The sequence below is a fragment of the Labeo rohita genome, chromosome 18 (genome assembly GCF_022985175.1).
Source record: "Labeo rohita strain BAU-BD-2019 chromosome 18, IGBB_LRoh.1.0, whole genome shotgun sequence".
Lineage (NCBI taxonomy): Eukaryota > Metazoa > Chordata > Actinopteri > Cypriniformes > Cyprinidae > Labeo > Labeo rohita.
This window is the reverse complement of record NC_066886.1, coordinates 17,065,242-17,090,145: the sequence shown is the minus strand read 5'-3', so window position 1 is coordinate 17,090,145 and position 24,904 is coordinate 17,065,242. Positions and strand designations below refer to the sequence as shown.

The 24,904-nt window shown below is 35.5% G+C and overlaps 1 protein-coding gene across 9 annotated transcripts in view; it reads right to left on the bottom strand.

The window, feature by feature from the left end:
* plekha7a (pleckstrin homology domain containing, family A member 7a) overlaps positions 1 to 24,904 on the bottom strand; it is a 119,721-nt gene that overhangs the window by 58,222 nt on the left and 36,595 nt on the right. For 8 of the 9 annotated variants that reach the window (XM_051135019.1, XM_051135022.1, XM_051135023.1 and 5 more), the window contains one exon: positions 4,811 to 4,894. In XM_051135019.1, the coding sequence (XP_050990976.1) occupies positions 4,811 to 4,894 (84 nt within the window). Of the gene's footprint in view, positions 1 to 4,810; positions 4,895 to 11,170; positions 11,284 to 24,904 lie in introns of those variants that run through there. The other variant, XM_051135028.1, reaches the window with a different exon arrangement.

Genomic DNA, 24,904 nt, shown 5'->3' with positions numbered 1-24,904 from the left:
TTAAAAGTATTAATTCCTTTCCAAAAACTTTGAACTGTAATTAATATTCTTATAAAGGATCTGTTTATTTTCATCATTTTTCTAAAATGATATCCCAGTTATCAAAACTAAGAAACACAGACAGCAAACTAGGACAGAACCAGTGGTTTTGGCTACTCTTCAGTCAAAGAACCAAAAGTGTCCTCTATGAGTGTCAATACTAAAATAATTAGACCTTTACTCCTGTTTATTTTAATCTTAAAGGGGTCATCGGATACCCATTTTCCACAAGTTGATATCAATCTTTAGGGTCTTAATGAAAAGTCTATAATATACTTTGGTTAAAAATTCTCAGTGGTTCTGTAAAACAACACCCTTTTTATCTTGTCAAAATCCACTCTGCAAAAATCATCCCATTCTGAGGGATTGTTCCTTTAAATGCAAATGAGCTCTGCTTGCCCCGCCCCTTTCTTCTCTCTGCTGCTCAACACAACACCTCAATCGCTCAATCTGAGATATTCTTGTCTAACTTACATCGAAACAATAGAGGTCGGACTGTTACAGCTGATCTGAGGTAAGATGCTCATGTCAATCAACTATCGTGGGAGCGGCCTCTGTGGGTGTGACGCCATGACTCGATTTGAAAAAGGGGATTTTAATTTTTACAGATTAATTAAAAACCACTGCATGGATTTGTATCATTATAGTGTAGATTTGTACACACATTAATGTTCAAACAACATGTAAAAGTGAAGTTTGCATCCGATGACCCCTTTAAGGTTGGAATACACAAGATTTGGCAAGATTTTTGCCCTGATTTTCAGTCTGGACATCATAGTTGACGCTAGTTGCCGAAAGTCAGAGCCAGTTTGCAGTTTGAGCCCACAGATCTCATAGAAATTTGCACAGTGCATGAGGGTCACAGATTTTTTAGCTTCAGACTCTGATTACATCCAGATGGAGGATATAAAAGTTTGATATTTTGGGCTGATTTTAGAGCACATTGGGCCCTATAATACACCCAGTATAATGCGATGCTAGACGCAATGCAAGTGTTTTTTGCTAGTTTGAGCCCAACGCAGTTACCTAATGTTTTAAAATCTATATTCCAGTGTATTCCAGCCTTTAGTCACCACGTTAAATCTGTTCTCTCTTTCTATCTTTTATCACAAAAGTACTGCCTGACTAAAAACTATACACGCGTTGCAGCTTTTCTGAGTGTTTACAGATAAAATGTCTCATCTACTGATTCCAGCTGGCATAATTACAAAGGAAACTGTCTACAAGGACCACAACATTTAGTAATTACAATCTACTGCCTACACAACAACGAAGGTTGTTTTTTGCATAACTGTCATTACACTCTAACCTTGAGCACTATGTCAAATCATAAGAAGAGTGTGACAAAATATACTATTTCTGTCCTTTTAAAGGGATACTTCACCTAACAATAAAAAATCTGTCAGTAAGTATTCATCCTCCTGCCACTCCAAACCAGTAGGATCTTCGTTCATCTTCAGAACACAAATTAAGATATTTTTGATGAAATCCGAGAGCTTTCTGACCCTGCATAGACAGCAACGCAACTAACTTCATAAAATTAAAGTTAAACCATGTCACATGGACTATTTTAACAATGTCCTTACTAGCTTTCTATGCCTTGAACGTGGTAGTTGTGTTGTTGTCTATGCAGGGTCAGAAAGCTCTCAGATTTCATCAAAAATATCTTAATTTGTGTTCCGAAGATGAACGAAGGTCTTACAGGTTTGAAACAACATGAGGGTGAGTAATTAATGACAGAATTTTCGTTTGTTCTTTTTTATTAATTTTAATCAGATTCTCCTTATGTAAGAGGTAAACAGCAGGGAGATGGTTGAGGAAACCTCACAGCACGACTCTCACACTTAGATTCTTAGAACAGATGGCCAGATATACAAAGAGCCAACACACAAAAGAAACAGAAAAACAGACTGTCCTTCCAGACATGCACATTTGAAGAATCCGAGGGCTTTGGGCACTCAAACCTCTCTAGCACCTTTTATTCAGTGGCTCTTACTAAAGGTGTGGAAAGAATCAGCACGGTATAGCAGCATGGTGCAGCACTGACATGAAAGGATCGATACTTCTAAAAGCATTGCTTTTGAAGTTTAGAAATCTTTTAGGTAGGAAAATATTGATGGTTAAAGCTAGCCTAAAATATAACACAAACATAAAAGAAAACGTAAAAATAAATGTTACTTCAAAATATCACTTATGGATATATAAATGACACCAAAATAAAACTGGGATATTCTGGTGCTTAGATACAGTTGAGGTCAAAATTGTACATTTACCAAAACAAGAGGGATCATAGAAAATGCATGTTATTTTTTATTTAGTACTGACCTGAATAAGATATTTCACATGAAAGACATTTACATATAGTCCACGAGAGAAAAGAATAGTTGAATTTATAAAAACTAAATAATTAAAACAATTTTTTTTTTTTAATAAAAATGATTAAGAGCCGGGGGGTGAAAACTTTTCGAATTTGAAGATCAATTGTCTTCTGGGAAACATGTAAGTATCTTCTGTAGCTTCTGAAGGGCAGTACTAAACGAAAAAAAAAAAAAAAGATTTAGAATAAAAAAAATGTACACATTTCCATTCTGTTCAAAAGCTTTCACCCCCACACCTTCTCGTAATGCACTGTCTTTCCTTTTGAAGCATCAGTGAGCTTTTGAACCTCCTGTAATAGTTGCATATGAGTCCCTCAGTTGTCCTCAGCATGAAAAGATGGATCTCAAAATGATATAATCATTGTAGGAAAGGGTTGAAATACTCAAAAATGCTAAAAAAACAAAAAAACAAACAAAGAATTTGTTGGACCTGAAGGATTTTTCTAAAGGAAAGCAGGCAGTTTCACTGTTCACTGACAACTATCACAAAAAATGTCTCATTAAGGTCAGTACTAAATTAAAAATAATTTTTTTTTGTATGATCCCTCTTATTTTAGTAAAATAATTACAATTTTGCAAATTCTGCAAGGTATATGTAAACTTTTGACCTCAACTGTATGTCAAGAGGCCCCATATTGGGCCTGTGTATACCGTCCCAAGCCAAACGAGCCCTCTCCATGTGTCTATGATATATTAGATATGGCTGGGAAGTCTGAACAGTCTGTCAATATAAGAAGTTAATGCATGTTTTCCATCAGAACATTGTATAATTGCTTAGAAAAGCAATAGCATACTACACGTCTGTAGTAAAAACAGTGCAAAATGAGTTCTGCACTAAACTCTGACCACCAAAGAGTTAAACCAAAGTTTTAAAACTGACTCAGAATTCTACTTAAATAAAAGTGTCAAAGAACTTGTTCTTCCTGAACAATCTGTGCTCGTACTCCACATAATATATAGTAGTTTGGTTATTATATGATCCCTACAGCACATTCATTAGATCTTTCCAGCATGTGCCTGGTCTGCTGATACATTAAGGGCCAATGACACATTACCTGCAGTTCTCAGAAAGCCTCATGCACCCACACAGCTGTTAATGAGATGCATCCATTAGGACATGGCAGGAGAACGCAGCCTCCCGCTCGCAGACAGCCGCTAAGAGAGGCCCAGTCTTTGTAATATACGCGCTAATATGAGCTGCTTTTAGAGAGATCCAGGTTAGATAAGACCGGTGGGCAGCTGTTGAAACAATGTTCTAATGACAGATCCTTCTCAGGTTAGAGCTGTTGGATTGTGTAACATTATTATGAGGTTCCCTAACATAACCTGAAAGATTTTGATGTATCTCTTAACAGCATGAACTGAAACGGCCCAAAATTTGTCTTCGATAAGGAATACCACTACAAACCATTTTTGATGAAGAGCATAACAACCCGAGTGCCCTGTGTGCATGTTTGAGAAAACAGACAGCTGTAATATACATTACAACTTGACAGCACCAAGAAGAGATCTGGGTGAGTGAGACTTTTGACAAATGCCAGTAGAGACATTTGATACGTAAGTCAGCTGTATCCTTCGAGCACTGCATCTGCCAACATATAGATCATGAGCATGATATATCATAACTGCATGACAGTGCTGATTTTTTAAAACACTGTAAAATCTACTTTCGCAAACTAGTGCAGAAAAGTTCTCTGGAGTCTGATTAGCAAAAGCTGTCAAACCCAAATTTAAATTTCCATTGTCAGTTGAAACAAAAAGCAAAAACGAAGTAGGTGAAGCCACTTTTACTAAAATGGGCACAACTCTTAAATGGAATGAGCTATTTTCACCAAACTTGGATCACATATGAATGAGCTCAATCTTTGGTTAAATTATAAAAAGTGGACAGTTTGACCATTTGGTGGCACTGTAAAAGTAAAAAAAAAAAAAACATTAAAAAAAACGAACAGTAAAAAAAGAACAATGCAAAGTACATCTATTACTAAAAAGCATTACTTTACTAGTTGCTTGAAAATGTCTGATTACACAACTCACGTTACTTGTACTGCATTACGCCCAACATTGTTAATTACTAATACAAGTCTATTAACTAAATAAACTAATTATGCGGCATATATTATCAGCTTTTAAATTAATTAATAGTTATAGCCATTACAGGCTTCCGTTTAATCTTTAAACACAGTTTTTAGAAAAAAAAATGCTGCTGTAATTATTTTGCTCCCATTATTTTGTTCCCATATATATGTCCTACTATTCACAAATAGCCCGATCGTCTATGATGTCTCATTATTTCATCTTTGTTATTAGAAACCAAACTCGAAGAACTGGGCTGCTAGTTTGAGACAGAACATTAATATAATGACCTAGACATGTCAAAAGACAATACTTACTGGTCCTGAAGTCTGAAATCCGAGTTCTCAGCAGAGACCTGGCCTGTCACTGGATGTATGAATGTAGTCGTCCTCTGGTTATGGCTACAGATAAGACAAAAACAAAGCGTATTAGCATGGTGATTATTATGCTTCCCTGCAGCAAAAACACATATCACCATCTGAACATCGGCACAATCAACGCCTTGGATTTTCCAGACATGTCCATCACAAAACAAATCACACACTTTTGTTTTGCCTCTTTAATCATGTTGTTTACACAGTAACCAGTGATTAATGCAAACATAAATGGAGCATGTAAGCTAATATCACCTATAATACAAACATTAAATAAAGTAAGGTACAACTGGAAACGATTGATACTCTCAGTGTAACATAGTCTGAGGTTTGGCAACATGTCAGCATGACATGTATTTCCAATGTGTCTATTTTAGGAAACTGCATCAACATCAAGAGTGGTCTGTTACATTTGAGGGGGACATGACTGCACAGCAGAAATAGGCTCTGCACCATTTCAACAGAGGCATTGTATCTACTATGTATTAAAGTGCTTCTTGGAAAAAAACAACACAAGACTAAATAACTATCCTTGCATATGTAATCAGTTGCACGTCAATCTATGTCTGAGCTGATAAAAGCACCTTTTAAATCTGTTTAATGGCTGCAGAGTGTTGAAGGAAAGTGTTGTTTGGAAAAGGAACACAAAAGAAGATGTCTGATGAAAAATCTGACAGTTAAATAATTGCATTTACATTTACATATATGGTATTCAACAGCAATCTTTTCCAGAGAACTATGCATGGTGTCTACACCAGATGCAAGTTGTGTGACGTGACACACCAAAAACAAATAAAACCCTTAATAATCAGTGATTCTGTTTACACTGGGTTACTTGTTTAGTGACGGACAGAAAAAAATGCGCTGTTCTATTCTTGACATGCTTGATGCGATTGCGCTTCTTTCGACAACAGGACAAATGGATTCAGAACATGTACTTTGACGCCTCAATCTGCTGAAATGCCACTCTTTCGTTAACGCACTTACCACAGAGATTGCGCTTTATAAAGTTTTAAACTTACGACAGTTAGCAGAAGCTAGAGATTACAGTTAATAATGTTTTAAATATGGATATTTTTTTAATAAAAAGCCTTCTAAGGCTTTTATTAACCCCTGGAGCTGTGTGAAGTATTTTCTATGATGGATGGATGCACTTTATTGGACTTCACAATCTCAACACCCATTTACTGCCATTATAAAGCTTGGAAGAGCTTTGGAAGATTTTTTAATATAAGTCTAATTGTATTCGTCTGAAAAAAAGGCATATATACCTAGGATGGCTTGAGGGTGAGTAAATCATGGGGCAATTTTCATTTTGGGTGAACTTTTCCTTTCCAGATAGTCCAGCCAAGCACACGTCTCAGGACACTAACTGTTCCTATTGGCAGGTGCCGATTGGCCTATTTATTTAGAAGGCAGGGCTTATTCCGCCATATAGAATGCAACAGTGGACCCCACTACTTTGGTTCTTTGGATCTTGGAAGTATTTATCCTAATGTTTTTTTCTATTAATTTTCAAAAAAAGTCTTTGTTATAAACAGTGAACCATACCAAGTTTGGCAATTTTATCAAAAAAATATTTGATAACCAGATATGCATGAACATATTTTAGATCTCTTAATGCTACCTCATAGTTAAACTTAACAACTACCTTATTAACTATTAATAAGCAGCTAATTAAGAGATTAATGCTGGAATGTTTTCCTCAAAAAACATAATTTCTTTAAGACATGAGCATCTTGGATGACAAGGGGGTGAGTAAATTATTTGTAAATTGTTGTTCTGGAAGTGGACTTCTCCTTTAAGGCACAAGTCATAGATAATAGTTAGTTAATAAAGAGAATTGGACCTTAAAATAAAATGTGGCCATATGTAAAAGTAAAAAAAATAGTTTTGGTTTATTGCAAAATATGCATAAGTATTTTGAGAGCTTAGGAAGCTGATACAACTACATATTTTGCAGTGCTTTATGGGAGTGGGCAGAAGCTAAAGCATTCTTTGGATACATTTTGATTGTTTTGATTCTCCAATTGGTGGAGATTTATCTGCAGAATCATGGGTAATGTAGTTTTTAAAGGTCCACTGAAGTGCTTTGAAACATGTAGTGTTATTCTATGTGTTGACATAAATTCAACTGAAACAGGAAGACAGGGCAGAACATCGAACAGCCCCACCCGCTTTTTTTTTAAATAGCCAATAGCGTTTCATTTATATCACAGCTTGGGCCATTGAGCTCGTTAAAAACGTATTTGACACCGTATTACAGCCACAATCTCATCCATATATGTGCCATTCACTGTACAGAAAACACAAATTCTCTGAACAAGTGACTGATTTCAGCTGCAACTTCAGCGTCTATTTATAGTGTAGGGGGCAGGACTCTTCGAATCCTAGAGAACATTTGATTGGACAAAGTTTGATGAGAAGCTGTGAAGTGCAGGGTGATGTCATCAACATCACTGATCTATATTGGAGGAAGTAAGAGACGGTTTTGAATGCTTTTATCTTCAAAATGAGAATTTTGTCATTGTTTTGAAGCACTCTAGCTTATAGAGAACCTTAAGGCTAACATATTCGTACTAAAATGATTTTATAGGGACTTCAACTAGAATTCCTCCACTATTATTAAAAAAAAATAAAAAATTAAAATAATGTATCTGATGACTTCACTATACAGCAGTGTTTGAGCTAACTAAATGGATTTAGACTAAGAGTATGAAGGAGCGTTGATCCGTTATAATAAAGAGCCAAGAAAAATTCAGCCTTGGAGACTGTAGTAGTATTTTCGCAAAACGCAGGAAGCTCACTGGAGAGATAAAGCAACGGGTGTCAGACATGACTTCACCACCATCAACTCCCACGCTACATCCTGAACGTTTGGCAGACAAGCTATGCAGAAGAGCCATAGAAAAGCTCTGAAATTATTTACATCATTAAATATCTCATAAAATCAACTAATAAATAAAAATTTAAATGAAATGTAGTTAAAGTTGTTGGCTTATTTTTTCCCTCAAAACACAAGCTGTTTTTAAATGCATACAAACTGACCTCAAAGCCTTGAATGTAAAACACTCCCTATCTGAACAGGAATGCTTTGAAGCCACAAGGCATCATTTCAACAGCAGAACACACTGGTGTGCATCAACAGTGTAAACATGTGAACTCAACACGCTTTTACACTTCCACTGAGGCAGAGAGAGGTAGAGGTGAGGTCAGAGCGCACTGTTTCCTTTCCAGTCGCTTCTATATATTTAAAGACCATAATTCACCACATGGAGATGCCACACAGGTTGCAGAGACTATATAAGCTTCACGTTTGTTTGTAATGGAGCTCTTTACAATTCTGCCTGACAGCCTGTCGTAAGGAGCCCCCCCCCCCGGATCTCTATAATCGCCACACCTGTTTATACTCATGTGATTGTGTCGAAAAAAAACACATTTGAAGTTACACATTATCTTTCACATTTAGGTAGGACTACACCATTATGCAAAACAAACTAAAATGACATGATTATCAATGCAAAAAGGCTGTGATTTAATTAAATAAATGTATGCGCTGCGAGTTTCACTGTGAAGTGTGGCTCTGTGTTCTTTTACAAATCACAAAAAAAAAAAAGTACAAAAAAATGACTTTTTTTATTAGTGGTGTCAAAATTACCGCGTTAATGCAGGTGATTCATTTTTTCATTTTAACACGTTAAAAATATTTAACACAAATTAACACAGCTGCTGTGATGTCTGTTAGTCAAAGAATAAAATTAAAAAAGAGGAACTCAATAACATCTGTAGTTTTAAGCTTTATCTTTTATTTAATTTAGGTTTTAAAGTTTAATAACTTTATTAAATTTGGTTATATTTTCTTGCTGAAGGGCACAGCTATTATTATAATGGGTTTGTGTGAAGATTGTTTTAGGTTCACTTAAATTACAAGTCTAATAAATGTTACATTGAAAGCTCTCAATTATACTGTAATGTTGAATAGCTATAGTCAGTGGTTAAATATTAGGAAAAATTCATAGACACATCAGTTGGTATCTGACTGTGATACTTGCCTTCATGGAATTAAACAAATATCAATAAATTCTTCCTTTATGTTGTTTCTGCATTAATTCGAAGATTGAATTTGAAATTATTGCAATATAAAAGTACAATTTAAAACTGTAATGTTAGGTTGGATTAATCATGATTAATTTCAGAAAAAATGTGCGATTTTTTTTTTATTATTTTTTTAATCGACTGACACCATTTTTCTACCTGATCTCATGACAAAAACGTACCTGTGGGAACATTTTCGCGAGACATGAAATACGAACAAATAAGTACATATCACTGCAGTTTCAGGAATGTCCACTAGAGGCGGTAAAACAGTGAACACTTGTAATCGTTTTCGTACACAGTTATGATTACAGCTCCATACATTTTGCTTTCTGCACATAACAAGCTTGCTCGGTACCTCAGCCAGAACAGAATTGGACTTAGGATGCGGAATCTTTGGGTACGAATCCCGTGAAAAACATAAGTCACAATGAAAGAGCTAAAAGATGGAAGATCGAAAAACAAGCTAAAATGGCACGCTTGCAATTGTGTTTTATGTCACATTCGCTTTTGTTCATACTATCGAGTAGGTTTAGGTGTAGTGCAGATGGTACGTTATTTTAAAACGTCACAGAGCATTAGAGTTATAGCACCAATCAAAGGACATTTCAAGTCAGAACTGTGGTACAAAACCAACGTCACATAAAACGTACCATGTGTACGTTCATCTGTTCTGGGGAAAAAAACGAACACTCTTTTGGCGCCACTCATTCGACATTTCTGTTGGAAGCTGTAGTGATACGTACACATATGTACTTATTCCCACAGGTACATTTTCGTCATAAGACCAGGTTGAATTTTATACTGTGCAATTTCTGCAATGCTATTTCACGACCAATTCATACGTATTTTATGAGGTGGCTAATTCTGATTTCCGTGACGGGTAGGTATAGGGGTGGGGTTAAGTGTAGGTCATTCGCTAAAATCGTATGAATTTGTACAAGTGAGGTCATGCAAATTCGTACAAATTAGCCACCTTGTAAAATATGTACAAATTGCTGTAAGATCAGCCTGATTTTCTGCCTTGCTGATTTTTAAATACATGTTTTCTAGGCTGGTTCATTAATGTTGTATAATCGATTTCAGACAAACATGACTCATAAATGGAAGCAGAAAAACTGAATTAGTTGTCTAACATGTCCTTGAGAATAAGCTACATTGTGAACCAGATTTCCCTTAGTAACTTGTCTTGTCACCTGTTTTTAAGACGTCACTGACTGGAAGTTAGATCAAGTGGTCATAACAGCCTTCCGCTGATGAGACCCTCAAGCAAACTTGGCACAAGACAAGCTAAACTGCAAGTGAAAGACAAGAAGGACTATAAATACAAAAGCATTAATTTATCTGAGGATGCGAGGCTATATCCAGCTAAGCAGTGCACGTCAGACGACTGCGTAAATGTGTCTGAAACAAATTGTTTAAAAGGCACCCATATCTCAACTGAACAGACATCTCGCCCCAAAGTGAAGGATTTGTGTCTATATTGCTTGGCACAAACCAGCTGGTATGTTTTACAGCTGCAAAACAAATAGCCATGAACCATTATTTGTTCAATGGGCGTATAAAGGCCAAAGGTGGTGTCTATTTAAAAATGTTCAGATGAGCTGTGTTTAAACACCGGAAGCAGGTTGAAAAGCATTTCAAATGTCTCTCTCACTGGGACAAGGTCATTCCCATTCACATCACACAGAATGAGGGAGGGAGAGATGAAATTTACAGAAAGCTCAGATACAAATTTCATCTTCTGGCATTTAACGCAGGTCCCCTGATTACAATGAATCACCACATAATCAGTTCAAAATCCCACACACTGACCCAGGGTCAGCACGCAATTTAATGCTATATAGAGCAGCCAAAAATGTTTCAGATGACAGCCGTTTAATATAACGTTATGGGCTGTGTGATGATTTATTGAGTAGTTTCATTATTACATTCGACTAACGTTATTAAGTTTGTCACATTTAAAGCTCCGTTAAACCTAAACCCCTATTTCTCAGAAGCACATAACAGTAAATCAGTTGAAATTGAGTTGAAATTTAACTAAAGCAAGCCTGAACTTCACACTGTGTGAATTTCCTGCAAATCTAAGCCTTTAGAAAACACGTTACTGCAGCTTGTTTACCAGTAAGCTAAAACCACACTTAAGAGACCCCATTACTTCAGTGAGAGCATTTTCACAATGGTGAACATGACCCGGTCTCCACTTACAATCAATAAGCGTCCCTCTGATGCCATATACAGTGTTGCAGAACAGCAGCAGGCTTTTGTTTACCCGTCTCTTCGCGGCTTAGGCTTCAGCGCGCTGTCTCTGTTGCCGGAGCTTTAGAGTGTCTAGCTTTCTCGTATGGTTGGGAGGGTAAAATGCCAGCGGTGTAGTGGTGTCTTGTGTCAGTGTCAAGGCACTGAGAGACGACCTCTGAAAAGAGCCGCTGGAGCTCGCAAAGAATGTGAAGCAATGACTCTTTTGCATGTGTTACTAGTTGAACCTTCATGCTTTGAATGTACAGTTCCATTCAAAACTCTCTTACGCTCACCAAGGTTGCATTTATTTAATAAAAATAAATAAATAAATCAGTAAAAAGTATTTTCTATTTTAACAAATGTAATTTATTTCTGTGATGACAAAGCTGCATTTACAGCAGGAAGTCTGCAGTCTCACGTGATTCTTATTAATGCCAAGTTCTGTCATGAAACTCTAGATGGCGCAGGTTGATGGGTCGTTAATGCAAACTGATGATGTTCACGGCGTTAAACTACTTGGCACAAGCTAATTGGTTCGTATTATATACAGTACGCCAGTTTCCTCTGAAACCCTCCACCTCCCCAGCTCCACCTGTATAGATCTGCTATGGGCCATTAGGGGTTCAAGCGTGTAGCGCTGAAACACTATTGTAATCGTTAGAATGGTCACAGATTAGCAATCTCCACATAAAGCTGGTTGTGCAGACCAAACCGTAAGTCATAGAGACTTGAAACTCGGAGGGGTGGTAGTACTTACATTGCCCACAACGTGACCAAGGATTGCCCCAATCAGCCTGACGGGGACGCTACAGCAAGCAAAAAATGTGGACTATTCCTAGGCTTTTTGCCCGATATGAACTAAACCAATGCAGAAAGATTCTCTGGAGAGTGAATATCAATAATTATCAAAAAAAGTTGAACTTGTCGCCACAAAAGGACACCAAACGTTTGAAAGGGGCAGGGCCACTTTTAGTAAAATGCCTATAACTCCTGAACGGAATGAGGTATCTCTGCCAAACTAAGAACACTTATAAGAGTTCAAACTGAGGTCACAGGAAAAAAAGTTGTGGAGCTTGGCCACTTGGTGGTGCTATCTGAGGGAAAAACATAAAAATGTCTAAAACTTCGCACCCATTTGTTCTCTCAAAATGAAAATTGTTGTACGTGGTCTTGGTCCGAATTGCCACAAGTGTCTACAAGGATATTTGCGTATTTCAAAAAACATTGGCCGACGAATTTTGAGCACCTGTTAGACAAGGTTAACAGAGGCCAAACGTAACTCGGTGGGTCTGTTCGACTCACAGCCCCAAAAGTCTAAGAGAAATTTCAAAGAAAACATCCACTGGGACAATATAACATTTTTAAGGTCATAAACGATTATACATTGCATAATTTTTTTTACACATATGCACGGTATTCATATCATACGATAGAACTCCTCATTACAAACAACTTTGCCTCTAGAACCACAGCTGTCAATCAGTTTGTTAAATGACAGAGAAGATGTAAAAACCTACTTTTGCGAACAAGTCCGAGGTTTTTCACTCAATCTGGAAAAAACACTGCAGTACAATTCTCTGGATTCACAAGGCCAATAATTATCAAAAACATTTTGAAATTTACCCTTTGGGAAGCTATAACAGGGTCATTTAGAAAAGGGGCCTGCCCAAACTAACTCAAAATCATATAAAGTCTAAAGAAAAACTCAAAACTTCACAAAACGTGCTGAGCACATGTGACAGGCGATTCTAAACAAGCAAGCAAAGTTTAAGGGGATCGGACCACAGCCATCGTAATAACACTCACAAACATTAAAAAATAATACAGAATGCAAAAATTTATTTCATACTAACTGAGCTTTTATGATACTGAAGTTCTGTCATGCAAAGAGTGCAAAGTAGTAAAAAAAAAGAAAAAACTGACAAGATGAAACAGTTATACATGTCAAATATGGCAAACGTGTTAAACACATTTCTTGTTATTGTCTTTATTTCTGGGAATTTTGTTGAAATGCTGCTACAAGAAAAACAGCCTTATGTTTTACTCCATTTATTTTAGACAATCTTGTTCATCTGACAACTTGAAAGCCTCTAACAACATAATGACAAGCACTGCCACACAAAAAAAACACAATGAATAATCCAACACATGCAGCTGCATGTTGAATGCTCAATGGCAATGTTTGGCAGTTGTTTGCAGTGTTGTGATGGCTTGCACAGTATTCAGTGTTTTCCAAAAATGGGTTTTCTAAAGGACCCAACCACAACTGTATCCAAACGTGCCAAAACAGTTGTCAATGCAGGTGCAATTTATTGACACACAGTACACATACAGCTGAGGTCAAAAGTTTACATACACCTTGCAGAATCTGCAAAATGTTCATTATTTTACCAAAATAAGAGGGATCATGCAAAATGCATGTTATTGTCTACAATGACAGTATGATTTTAAGATCCATCTTTTCATCAGTGAGGACAACTGAGGGACTCATATGCAACTATTACAGAAGGTTCAAACGTTCACTGATGCTTTAGAAGGAAACACAATGCATTAAGAGCTTTTGGAATTTGAAGATCTGGGTAAATTTAACTTATTTAGTCTTATAGGAAACATGTAAGTATCTTCTGTCGCTTCTGAAGGGCAGTACTAAATGGACAAAAATAAAAAAAAAATAGACAAAATAAGAAAAATTCAAAAGTTTTCACCCACCTCATAATGCATTGGTTTCCCTTCCAGAGCATCAGTGTAAGTTTGAACCTTCTGTAATTTTTATAAATTCAGCTATTATTTTTTCCTGTGGACTATATGTAAATGTCTTTAATGTGAAATTTGTTACTAGATCAGTACTAAATAAAAAATAACATGCATTTTGCATGATCCTTCTTTTTTAGGTAAAATAATTAACATTTTGCAGATTCTGCAAAGAGTATGTAAACTTTTGACCTCAACTGTAAATATACATATGGCAACACTTATATACGTTTTTTGTGTCACTCACACAAGTAAAATCATTGTGTAATGCTCGACTTTGCATGTAGTCTACTCCAGTTGAATTCCTGACAAACTGACAAAAGGTGTACAAAAAAAAGTCATCATAAAGTTTGCATACAGATGGACAGTAACAAAAGCAGTTAAAAGTACTTGCAAACTGACTAGGGAAGTATCAGATTTATTTCATTTGTACATAAAAGATATTAATAGTGTACATAAGATGATTTGTAATAGAATGCTGGGATGCAGCCAAACTTTGCCTCTTGAGACTTGCCAGCAGTGTAATAAGAATAGAGCGTGGACCCTAATGAAAATGTAACTAAAAATATCTAGCTGCTGGAGTAGAATTAAAGTATGCCAAGTTAATGCGGAGCTAAGAGCTCCATCACTCCTAGCATGGGCGTTCACAGTATTTACCGGCAACATGATTTGCACAAGTTTGTTTTTTATGGGAAAATGTCTGTTAAGAAATGTAACGTCAAGCTGTATTGTATCTTGTCTAAACTGTTCGTCATAACCATAAACCATTCAGTGCCAGCTGTTGAATACCAACTGTTTTATCCCTCAAGAGCAAATTCCCACCAACAGATTACTCATTAAATCTGTCATTGGAAAGGTAATGTAAATTTTGCCGTCAGCACTGTGCATGCAGTGACGATCGAGAGGGAAGAGGCTCTATGAAATGGGACGGCGCATTTAGTATCATAATTCTACAACCGTCTCAAACACAAACAGATTACAGACAGCAGGTCACTGGCAGTCATTAGCTGGTGTTCTGCGCGTAACACTTTCTCAAATCGCAAAATGTTTATCAGACCGTCAATAGCCCTGAAGATGACATGGAAAACCCACTTCAACCGTCAGGCCAATGACCTCTCTTAGAGGTATGAGATGGAATTGTGTCTTTAAAGACAGATAAAGAGCAATCTGTTCACGACAAGGCTTTGGCAACACATCATGAATATGACTACACATCTTCACAGGTCAACCCAAGACACTTATCTCAGTTAATGTCTGTTTTACATCCTGCCATTTGATACTGAGGTCTCAACAAGCCACTGTCACAAAATGAGCTCATTCAAGGATAAATATAGATGGCAATTTGACGTAATCCATCATGCAGCTTGGAGATTTTTGGCAGCGTGCAATGAGACTTTGAAGCCTGCTTATCTCCGAAATCAATTGCGACAGTCAGAGAGGCAGGACGCTGGAGAGAAGAAAATGCAAGAGGGATCAAAAAGAAGATGAATCAGGCGGGATAAACACCGCTGGAATAAGAAGTCACTTTCACATGCTGTTACGTATGACCTTGAGCTTTAATACTGTGGTCTCATTTAACAATGTCAACAAAGATGTTCATGTCTTTCTTTCTTTAGTCGAAAAGAAATTACGGTGTTTGAGGAAAATATAGTTGACTTCAATGGGGATCAGTGGGTTGAAGGTCCAAATTGCAGTTTCAATGCAGCTTCAAAGGGCTATACATGATCCCAGTCGAGGAATAAGGGTTTTATCTAGCAAAATGATTAGTCATTTTCTAAAAAAAAAAAAAAAAAAAAAGTCTATACTTTTTAAAGAGGTCATCGGATGCAAAGTTCGCTTTTACATGTTGTTTGAATAATGTGTGTTGGCAGCATACACTACCGTTCAAAAGTTTGGGGTCAGTAAGACTTGTAATAGTCTTTAAAGTAGTCTCTTATGTTCATCAAGGCTGCATTTATTTGATAAAAAAAAAAAAAAAAACAGTAATATTGCAAAATGTTTTTACAATATAAAATAATGTTTTTTATTTTAACATACTTTAAAATAGAATTTATTCCTGTGATGAAAAGCTGAATTTTTATCAGCTGTTACTCCAGTCTTAAGTGTCACATGATCCTTCAGAAATCATTCTAATATGCGGATTTATTATTAGAATGATCAGTGTTGGATAATATCAACAGTTGTGCTGCCAAATATTTTTTAGAACCTGTGATTTTTTTTTCAGGATTCTTTCATGAATAACAAGTTTAAAAAGTACAGTGTTTATTCAAAATATAAATATTTTATAACAATGTAAATTATTTATTATTAACTTTTAATAAACTTTTAATTATTAACTTAATACATCCTTGGTGAATAAAAGTATTAATTTCTTTAAAAAAAAATTAAAAAAAAGAAACAATTAAAATGTACTGACCCCAAACTTTTGAACGGTAGTGTATGTACACATCTACCCTATAACGATAAAAAAAACATGCAGTGGTTTTTAATTAATCTGTAAAAATAATTTCAAATCGAGCCATTCTCAGATGTCGTCACATCGACAGAGGCTGCTCCCATGATAGTTGATTGACATGAGCGTCTAAATCAGCTGTAACAGTCTGACGTCCATTGTTTCGATGCAGGAACAGGGATGTAAGTTAGACAAGAATATCTCAGATTGAGCAATTGAGGTGTTGTGTTGCTGGATGTAATAATAAACATAGTGGTCGTCATTTACTCCCAACATCTGAGCCGCTAAAGATGCAGGATTACATTAATTTTTGGAAAGGGAATGAGCCTCCCGATCTACATAAATGCGTCTATGTTGCACAAATAATTCGTGATCCAGCTTCACCTACAGCAGAAGTGAGTGTAAGTTTTTTTTATGAATCTCTGCAATCACCTTTCCTAATAATGTGCTAGTTAGCAAGTTTCACGGCTAAACGTGATAAAAGCGGCTAAGGTAAACAACCTCTCTGAGCAGAGAAGAAAGGGGTGGGGCGAGCAGAGCTCATTTGCATTTAAAGGATTAATCCATCAGAATGGGTTCATTTTTGCAGAGCTCATTTTGACAAGGTAAAAAGGGTGTTGTTTTACATTACCATTGAGAATTTTTAACCAAAGTATATTATAGACTTTTCATTAAGACCCTAAAGAATCATTTCAACTTGTGGAAAATGGGCATCCGATGACCCTTTAACCACAAATGCTCATCTTGTATCTCTGCGATATGCGTCTACAACTTTACGCATTATGTAATCACGCTGGAAAAGTCACATGTGATTAGTTCTTCGTCTGTGTACTCATTTTCTTCTCCAACTTCAAAATGATCTGACATCATTGCTTTACCTTTTTGTAAAAGCCGTCTGACTTTTTTTGCAAGGTTGCTTTGTAAACACTGGGTCGGTACTTCTGCCTACATCACGTGTGACCTTTCCAACGTGACTACATAATGCGTGAAGTTGAGCTAGTGCAAGACAAGCATTTGTAGTTAAGAAGTAGGTCTGTATTCAATACATCGATTTGACGATGTATCGTCACAGAGATTTGACAGCTGTCTCTGTATCGATATCATTGCACGTGCGCAGCAGTGGACCCCACTTAATTTGAATACAAGAACACTGTTTAAAACAGTAAAAAAGTGGAAGGTATCTAAAAAATAATTAATAGAGCATTTCTGAAAACACTGTTTAACTTGCAGTTTAGTGATCTCCACTTCAATATTCTATTCTCAAAAAAATTTAATTCATCAAGTGTTAATTTATGAGAGAGAGAGAGAAAGAGGCTGTGTATGTATGAATTACCACCGTGTTTCTCTGTTAACAGTGAAGCTGTGGCTTTAATTTGCTTCAGAAACAATGTTGCCAGCTCCTTGTTGAGAAAGAATGTAGCTCTTCAGCGTTTAAGCTATTTTATTGATAAAATTGCAGGGCAGCTAAATGTTTGTGCGCGCCCGCAACGTGATATGTTTAAGTGATCAATAAACTGCCTGTTCTGCCAATAGTTAGCAATGGTGCCATAGTATGTAATAGTTTTATAAACAGCTATTTTACTAAATTCTGCTAAGGTGAAATTTAGTGCAGTCCTGTATTGTGATACGTACTGTATCTTGGCCTCTGTATCGGGATACATATCATATCGTGACATTGAAGAAAATGACAAATCATTTTGCTAGATAAGACCCTTACAGTGCCTTGCAAATGTATTCATACCCCTTCATTTTTTCACGTTATGTTGCTCTCTTATGTTAAACTGCTTTAAATGACTTTTTCCCCACATCAATCTACACTCCATACACTACAATGACAAAGCAAAAAAACAGACTTTTAACATCTTTGCAAATTTATTAAAATTAAAACACTGAAATGATTCCATTGCATAAGTATTCATACTGGGACGGTTAAAATTTAGCTCAAAAGCATTCATTTTAAAGTGTGGTGGTATCAGCCTCATGCTGTGTGGTTGTTTTTCAGCAGCAGGGACTGAGGGACTTGTCAGAGTAGAAAAAAAGCTTAATGCACCAAAATTTTGAGATAGCCTTAATAAAAACCCAGTCTAGAGCATTCAGAACCTCAGACTGGGAAGAGGGTGATCCTAATGATGTTAAGCACACAGCAAGAGTGGCTAAAAGACAACTCTGTGAATGTCCTTGAGTGACCCAGCCAGAGCCATGGCTTGAACGCAATCAAACATTTCTGGAGAAACCTGAAAATGAACCTGACAGAGCTTGAGAGGTGAAGAGGTGAGGAGAAGAATGGCAGATAATTGCCAAATTCAGATGTGCAAAGCTTGTCGCATCTTACCCAAAAACACTTGAGGCTGTAAAGGTGCATCAACTAAGTACTAAGTTAAGGGTGTGAATACTTATGCAATGTACTTATTTCAGTGTTTTATTTTTAGTAAATTAATCTGTTTTTTGTGCTGTCTTTGTGGTGTATGTAGTGTAAACTGATGTGGGAAAAAACATAAAGTAATTTAACACAGTTTAACATAAGGCCGCAACATAAAATGTCAAAAAAAAAATGAAGGGGTATGAATACTTTTGCAAGGCACTGCACATTAATTTTTTTTTTTTTTGAAAAATGACCAATTGTTTCTCTAGATAAGACCCTTATTTCTCAGCTGGGATCATGTAGCGCCCTTTGAAGCTGCGCTGAAATTGCAATTTGGACCTTCAACCTGTTGGCTCCCATTGAAATCCACTATATGGAGAAAAACCTTAATTTATTTCCGACTAAAGAAAGAAAGACATGAACATCTTGGAATGACATAGGAATGAGTAAATTATCAGAAAATTTTTATTCTGGAAGTGAACTAATCTTTTAATACAATACCATGAAAAATACTGAAATACAATACTAGAAAAATTAATATTTTATAACAGGTACATTAAATATTAACAATTTTTTTCACTTGCAAGAGATAAGCCCTTAAGGTTTCATTTTGGCAGTGAGGGAGACAAAAATAAAACAACTGGTACTAGTGTATCAAGTCTCCATAAAAAGGAAAACCGTGTCGATATACATCGAAAAATCTACATTTATGACAATACTAATGGATATGTATCATCTTAAACTTGAAGCCAACTTAGTTTGAATCAGGTTAGTGAAATTTGATCCTTTGATCAAAAGCAAATGAAACAGCAGATCTAAAAAGTCCTCCCACTTAATTCACAAAGGTAGGAAGGGGATTCTTTCAATTATTTTTCTTTTGTAGGATTCCAGCACATGATATTGAACCGAGAGTAAAATAAGGCTCCTGTGGATGAAACAAGGTTCAAAAGGTCTTTTCAATTAACTTCCTAACCCCTCTGTTAAGCAAACCGCTGTCTCTTCCTGTCTATGATGTCAGAAGTAATTCACAAGAATCCTTCACCTCAGAACATCAGCAAGAAATTCAATAGCACAGACGTCTGGAGAAATGAGATTAACCAGCGAGTCGTCTCACGCGTCAACAGTGAGCAAATTGAGCTTTGAAAGTTATTAGGAGAGAAAGTATAAAGGTAATCCTTTGTCAACACTTCCAAGAGCAGAATGTCTTGAGAGCGATCTTCCTATCTGAGAGACACTGAGAGCAAAATATAGAATGTATAAATAAATGAATCAGAATCAGTTAAATGGTTAGTTCACACAAAAATGAAAATTCTAGTAAGTTCTTCGTTCATCTTTCAAACACAAATTAAGTTATTTTTGATAAAATCCGAGAGCTTTCTGACCCTGCACAGACGGCAAACACAACGTCCAAAGATGAATGAAGGTCTTACGAGTTTGGAACGACATGAGGGTGAATAATTAATGACAGAAATGTAATTTTTAAATTTTGTACATTTTTAAAACTAACCCTTCAAAGACATTCCCTGATGTTAACAGATATTGAAACATTGTGTTAACATGTTAACTAACAAAAATGACAAGAAAACAACACCATTTGTATTGTTAGAATGGAGCACATCAACTATAGGTGCAGACTGAGATAATTGACTTTGGGTGTAAAAAGACAATACAGAAGCCCTTGTCATATTTCTAGTGTGGGAATATCCCTTTCTCTGTCTTTCACTCTAATCGCCTATCAAATTTCGGAGAACCTGACAAGTCATGGGAATGTTAAACTATGAGAGAAGAGCCGTTGAGAGTAAACAGAACTGCTCTGATGACATGATATTCAAATGACATGTAAAGCAACTTTACTCGAACTTCAACGTCACTTAACTGGACAAACTGGAATGACATGTTATACTGGTTAACAGATTGAAAAGGATGTTAGTTCTCCTCTGGAACAATGTTTCACCTGTTGTCAATATTTGTTAATGCATCTAAACAAAGTATAATATGTGACCCTGGACCACAAAACCAGTCTAGCACAGGTATATTTGTAGCAATAGCCAAAAATACACTGTATGGGTCACAATTATCGAATTTTATTTTATGCCAAACATCATTAGGATATTAAGTATCAAGTTCCATTTAGATATTTTCTATATTTCCTACTGTAAATATACCAAAACCTTATTTTTGATTAGTAATATGCATTGCTAAGAACTTAATTTGGGCAACTTTATAGGTGATTTTCTCAGTATTTTGTTTTTTTTTGTGTGTTTTTTTTTTTGCACCCTCAGATTCCACATTTTCAGTAGCTGTATAATAACTGTATCTCGTATCTGTGTAATAGCTGTATCTCGGCCCAGTATTGTTCTATCCTAAAAAAAAAAACATACATCAATGAAAAGCTTGTTTATTCAGAAGTTTTCAGAATATTTAAAAATGGACCATTATGACTGGTTTTGTGGTCCAGGGTCACATATGTGAATGACCCTATGCAAACACAAACAACTTTGTTCAGTGTTCCTTATTAGAACCTGTTTGCAATATCTGGCCCAATTTCTAAGCAAAACTCTATTTCAGAATCTCATTCTCAGCAATCCATCATCATTTAAAAAAAATACTGAAATATCTGTCTTGATAGCATATTGCCATTATCAATCACAATAATTTATGTGACATGTTCAGAATGAGAAAATAAACTAGATTTTTATATTTGATGAAGAAAATGAGATATGATCCAGAAACGTATCTATTGGATTTTTTTTCACCCATAAGATGAAGCAAAATTTTGACAAATGTCCATTATTCATTGTCAGAAGCATAGAAATGTATGAAAAACAGCTCAGTCACTTTCAGACCAAACAGCTTTCTAAGGGCCTATGAAATCTGTTTTATTTTTTCCAAAATTTCGTTTTTTCTGTTTTCATTTTTTTCTGGATTCCTTCTTTTTATTTTAATGGTTAAATTTAAAATAATATTAAACAAAACGCATGTCCAATTAACTGAAATCATGAAACTTACACAATTTAACAGCAATTTATTAAAAGTTTAACAAAAACTACATTTTCAAGACCCTATAACAAATACGTTTTATTTTTTTACTAAATTCTGTTTTTCATTAATTTTCTGGATTCCATTTTAATGGTTTCATTAATAGAATAATCAAATTTAAAAAAATATTTTATTTATATATTTTTCAGAAATACTGTATTTTTACATTTTTCTGGTAAATAAATTCTGGTAAATATTTTCTTCTGGTAAATATTCCTTTAAAAATAATGTTTTAATATTATTTTTATTAGTAGTAGTACTATCATTACATTTAGTAAAAAAACAATTCTGTCACAATTTCTTTAAGTTAAACCAAACTTTTATTTTGACAGACTACTGTGGAGACCTTTAAGCAAAGTTGCCAAGTCGGTTTTCCCGTCGAATTGGACTATTTTAACACTGTTGCCGCGGGTAGTTTTTCTTGTCTGCGGGTTTAAGTGACCCAAAAAATGTGATATTTATCCCCTAAAATGCCAATCTTACAATGGAAACCTCACCAAAAAACAAGTATTTTATCCCGCCAAATGAGTTTTTTAACGGAGACCCCCCTCGAAATGCGACTGGGCTAGTTTTGAGTAGCACTTGGGCAGGTTTTGTTGTGAAAACCTGGCAACCCTGCCTGTAAATTTCTGTTTGAATATGTTATGAAGATTATTTTCTCAAAAGAAACTACAATGCTCATGAAGTGACTCCCAGAGCAGTTCTAGAGATTATGTTTATGTGTTCATGTATTGAGCATCACACACACTTCAGTATGTGTGTAGTAAATAAAAACCGCGCGTTTGTGCCATTCATTCTCACAGAGACACACATTTAAATAGTATTTTTGTGGCTTAGTATTCACAGACCCTAGTCCATATCACATTTTAATTCAAGTGTACTGACCTTGTTCTGATTTATTCATCCACATTTTGGCAAATTCTGTAACATTCCACATTATAACAGTAAATTTCATTTTTATGACTGGATTTCCTGGATTTTTGTTATTCCCTCTGCCTTTTTTGCATAAGGCCCTAATAATCTATGTGACGAATCTTTCACCCTAAAGTAAAATTTACGACTGCACAGACACCCATCAATTTTGACCATTAAAATTCACAAAACAGTAAATGTGACCGTAAAAACAAAAAACAGGCAGTCAGAGTAGCAGATTTGTCAAGGACAAAAGATGATTCTTCCAACGTGTAGCCTCAGAGCAAGCATATGCAAAACAGAGTTTGAAAGCCATTAGCATTTATCTCAGAAAAAAAAAACACTTGGCACTTGTGGCTGCAGATTTGTTAAATCCTGATAAGGAGCCCAGAAGGCGTAAACAGAGTAAAAAAAAAAACATACCAGATTTAATAGAGCTGCTTTGAGTCTGTTCATATTCCTCAGTGCTTTACTGATGCTGTTGAGCTGCATAAAACTAATGCTTGATGTCTGAAGTAAAAGCAGAGGCGGAGGTCCGCTGAGGCCAGAGGAAACATGGATCTCGGTTTAAAATAGTCTCCAGCTGCCCGAGGCCCAGCGGTGTGGCCCTTCCTCATGTTGTTTTGTCATTGAGGAGGATGTAAGAAGAATCAAGAGCGCTGCTGCTGTGGCCTACAGAACTTGAAATGAGGCAGGAAACAGGTAATACGGCTCTTTGATCCATGCCTTTTCTATCTGACCATTTGTTCTGCTAAAATCTATTGTTCCCTCTTGATTCAATCTGCTGCCTGTATGAGTCACTGCACTCATGCCCACACACACACAGAAAGAGAGAGACACACACACATATAGAGAGAAAGGGCAGATTATGTTCAACCGATGATGTGTGGTATTGTAATATCCCTGGTCATTGAATGTTTGTTTACATGATGAGTCATGCAGACCTGACTTTAGGTTTGACTCGCCTAAATTTAGCTTTCCAAAATAGCTTTAAATTCAGGCTGGTTTGAAAATGAAGGTCACAGGTTATTTTTAAGTTTTTTTGGGGGGACATAATGAGGTCAAAGGTCAAAACTAAAGGATAAACAGAGTAAATCAAGAAGGGCTGGGTGATTTAAATATTTATATTCTTTAGTAAATTTGGTCATACTTTATTTTAAGGTTTTGCCTCAATAAACTAATTTGCTGCTTATTAATAGTTAATAAGGTAGTTGGGTGGTTAAGTTTAGGTATTGGGTAGGATTTGGGATGTATAGCCAGTATATGTGCTTTATAAGTACTAATGTGTTAATAATAGGCATGCTAATAAGCAAGTTAATAATGAAAATTGGTCCTTATACTAGAGTGTTACCGTAAATTTAATCTGTAAAATAATGTTCATATGTTTCAGGTTTTAAAGCTACAGTATATTACATTTGCACTGAGGAAGTAAAGCACAGTAAGTACTGTAATAGTAAATACAGTAAAGTAAAATATAGTACAAATCTAGCTAAATATAACCACGCATGTTTTCAAATTGTATTTTTTAATAAAAGAACACACCAAAAATTATATTTAATAAATTTTACATTTATATGCACCAAGATATTGTTCAAAAGTTTGGGGTTGGTGAGATTGAATGATTGTTTTTGATTGTTTGATTAATTCTTTATTATTAAAAATATAGTTTAAAAATTAAATTTAAAATTAAAACGTTTTTTATTTTAATATTGCTATTTAGCATCTTTAATGTCACATGATCCTTCAGAAATCATTCTAATGTGTTGATCTGGTGCTCAAGAAATGTTTCTTATTATTATCAAGGTTAAAAACAGTTTATTGTTCTTGTGTAAACAGTGATACACTTTTTTAAGGATTGTTTGATGAACAGAAAGAACATTATAAATGTACATACTGTCACTTTTGATAAGTTTCATGCATTCTAGCTGAACAAAATTATTTATTTCTTTAAAAAAACACTTTTGAATGGTACTACATATTTTATATATTTAAAAAAAAAGTAATATATTTTACATTTAATACAATATTTACAGTTTTTAAGTAATAACAAATGACTGAATCTAAATTATGAAGTCAAAATTGAAATAAACAGCTTAAAATTTTATCCTGTTGACCGAGATATACACTATCAGTCAAAAGTTTTTGAACAGTAAGATTTTTAACGTTTTTGTTTTGTTTTGTTTTT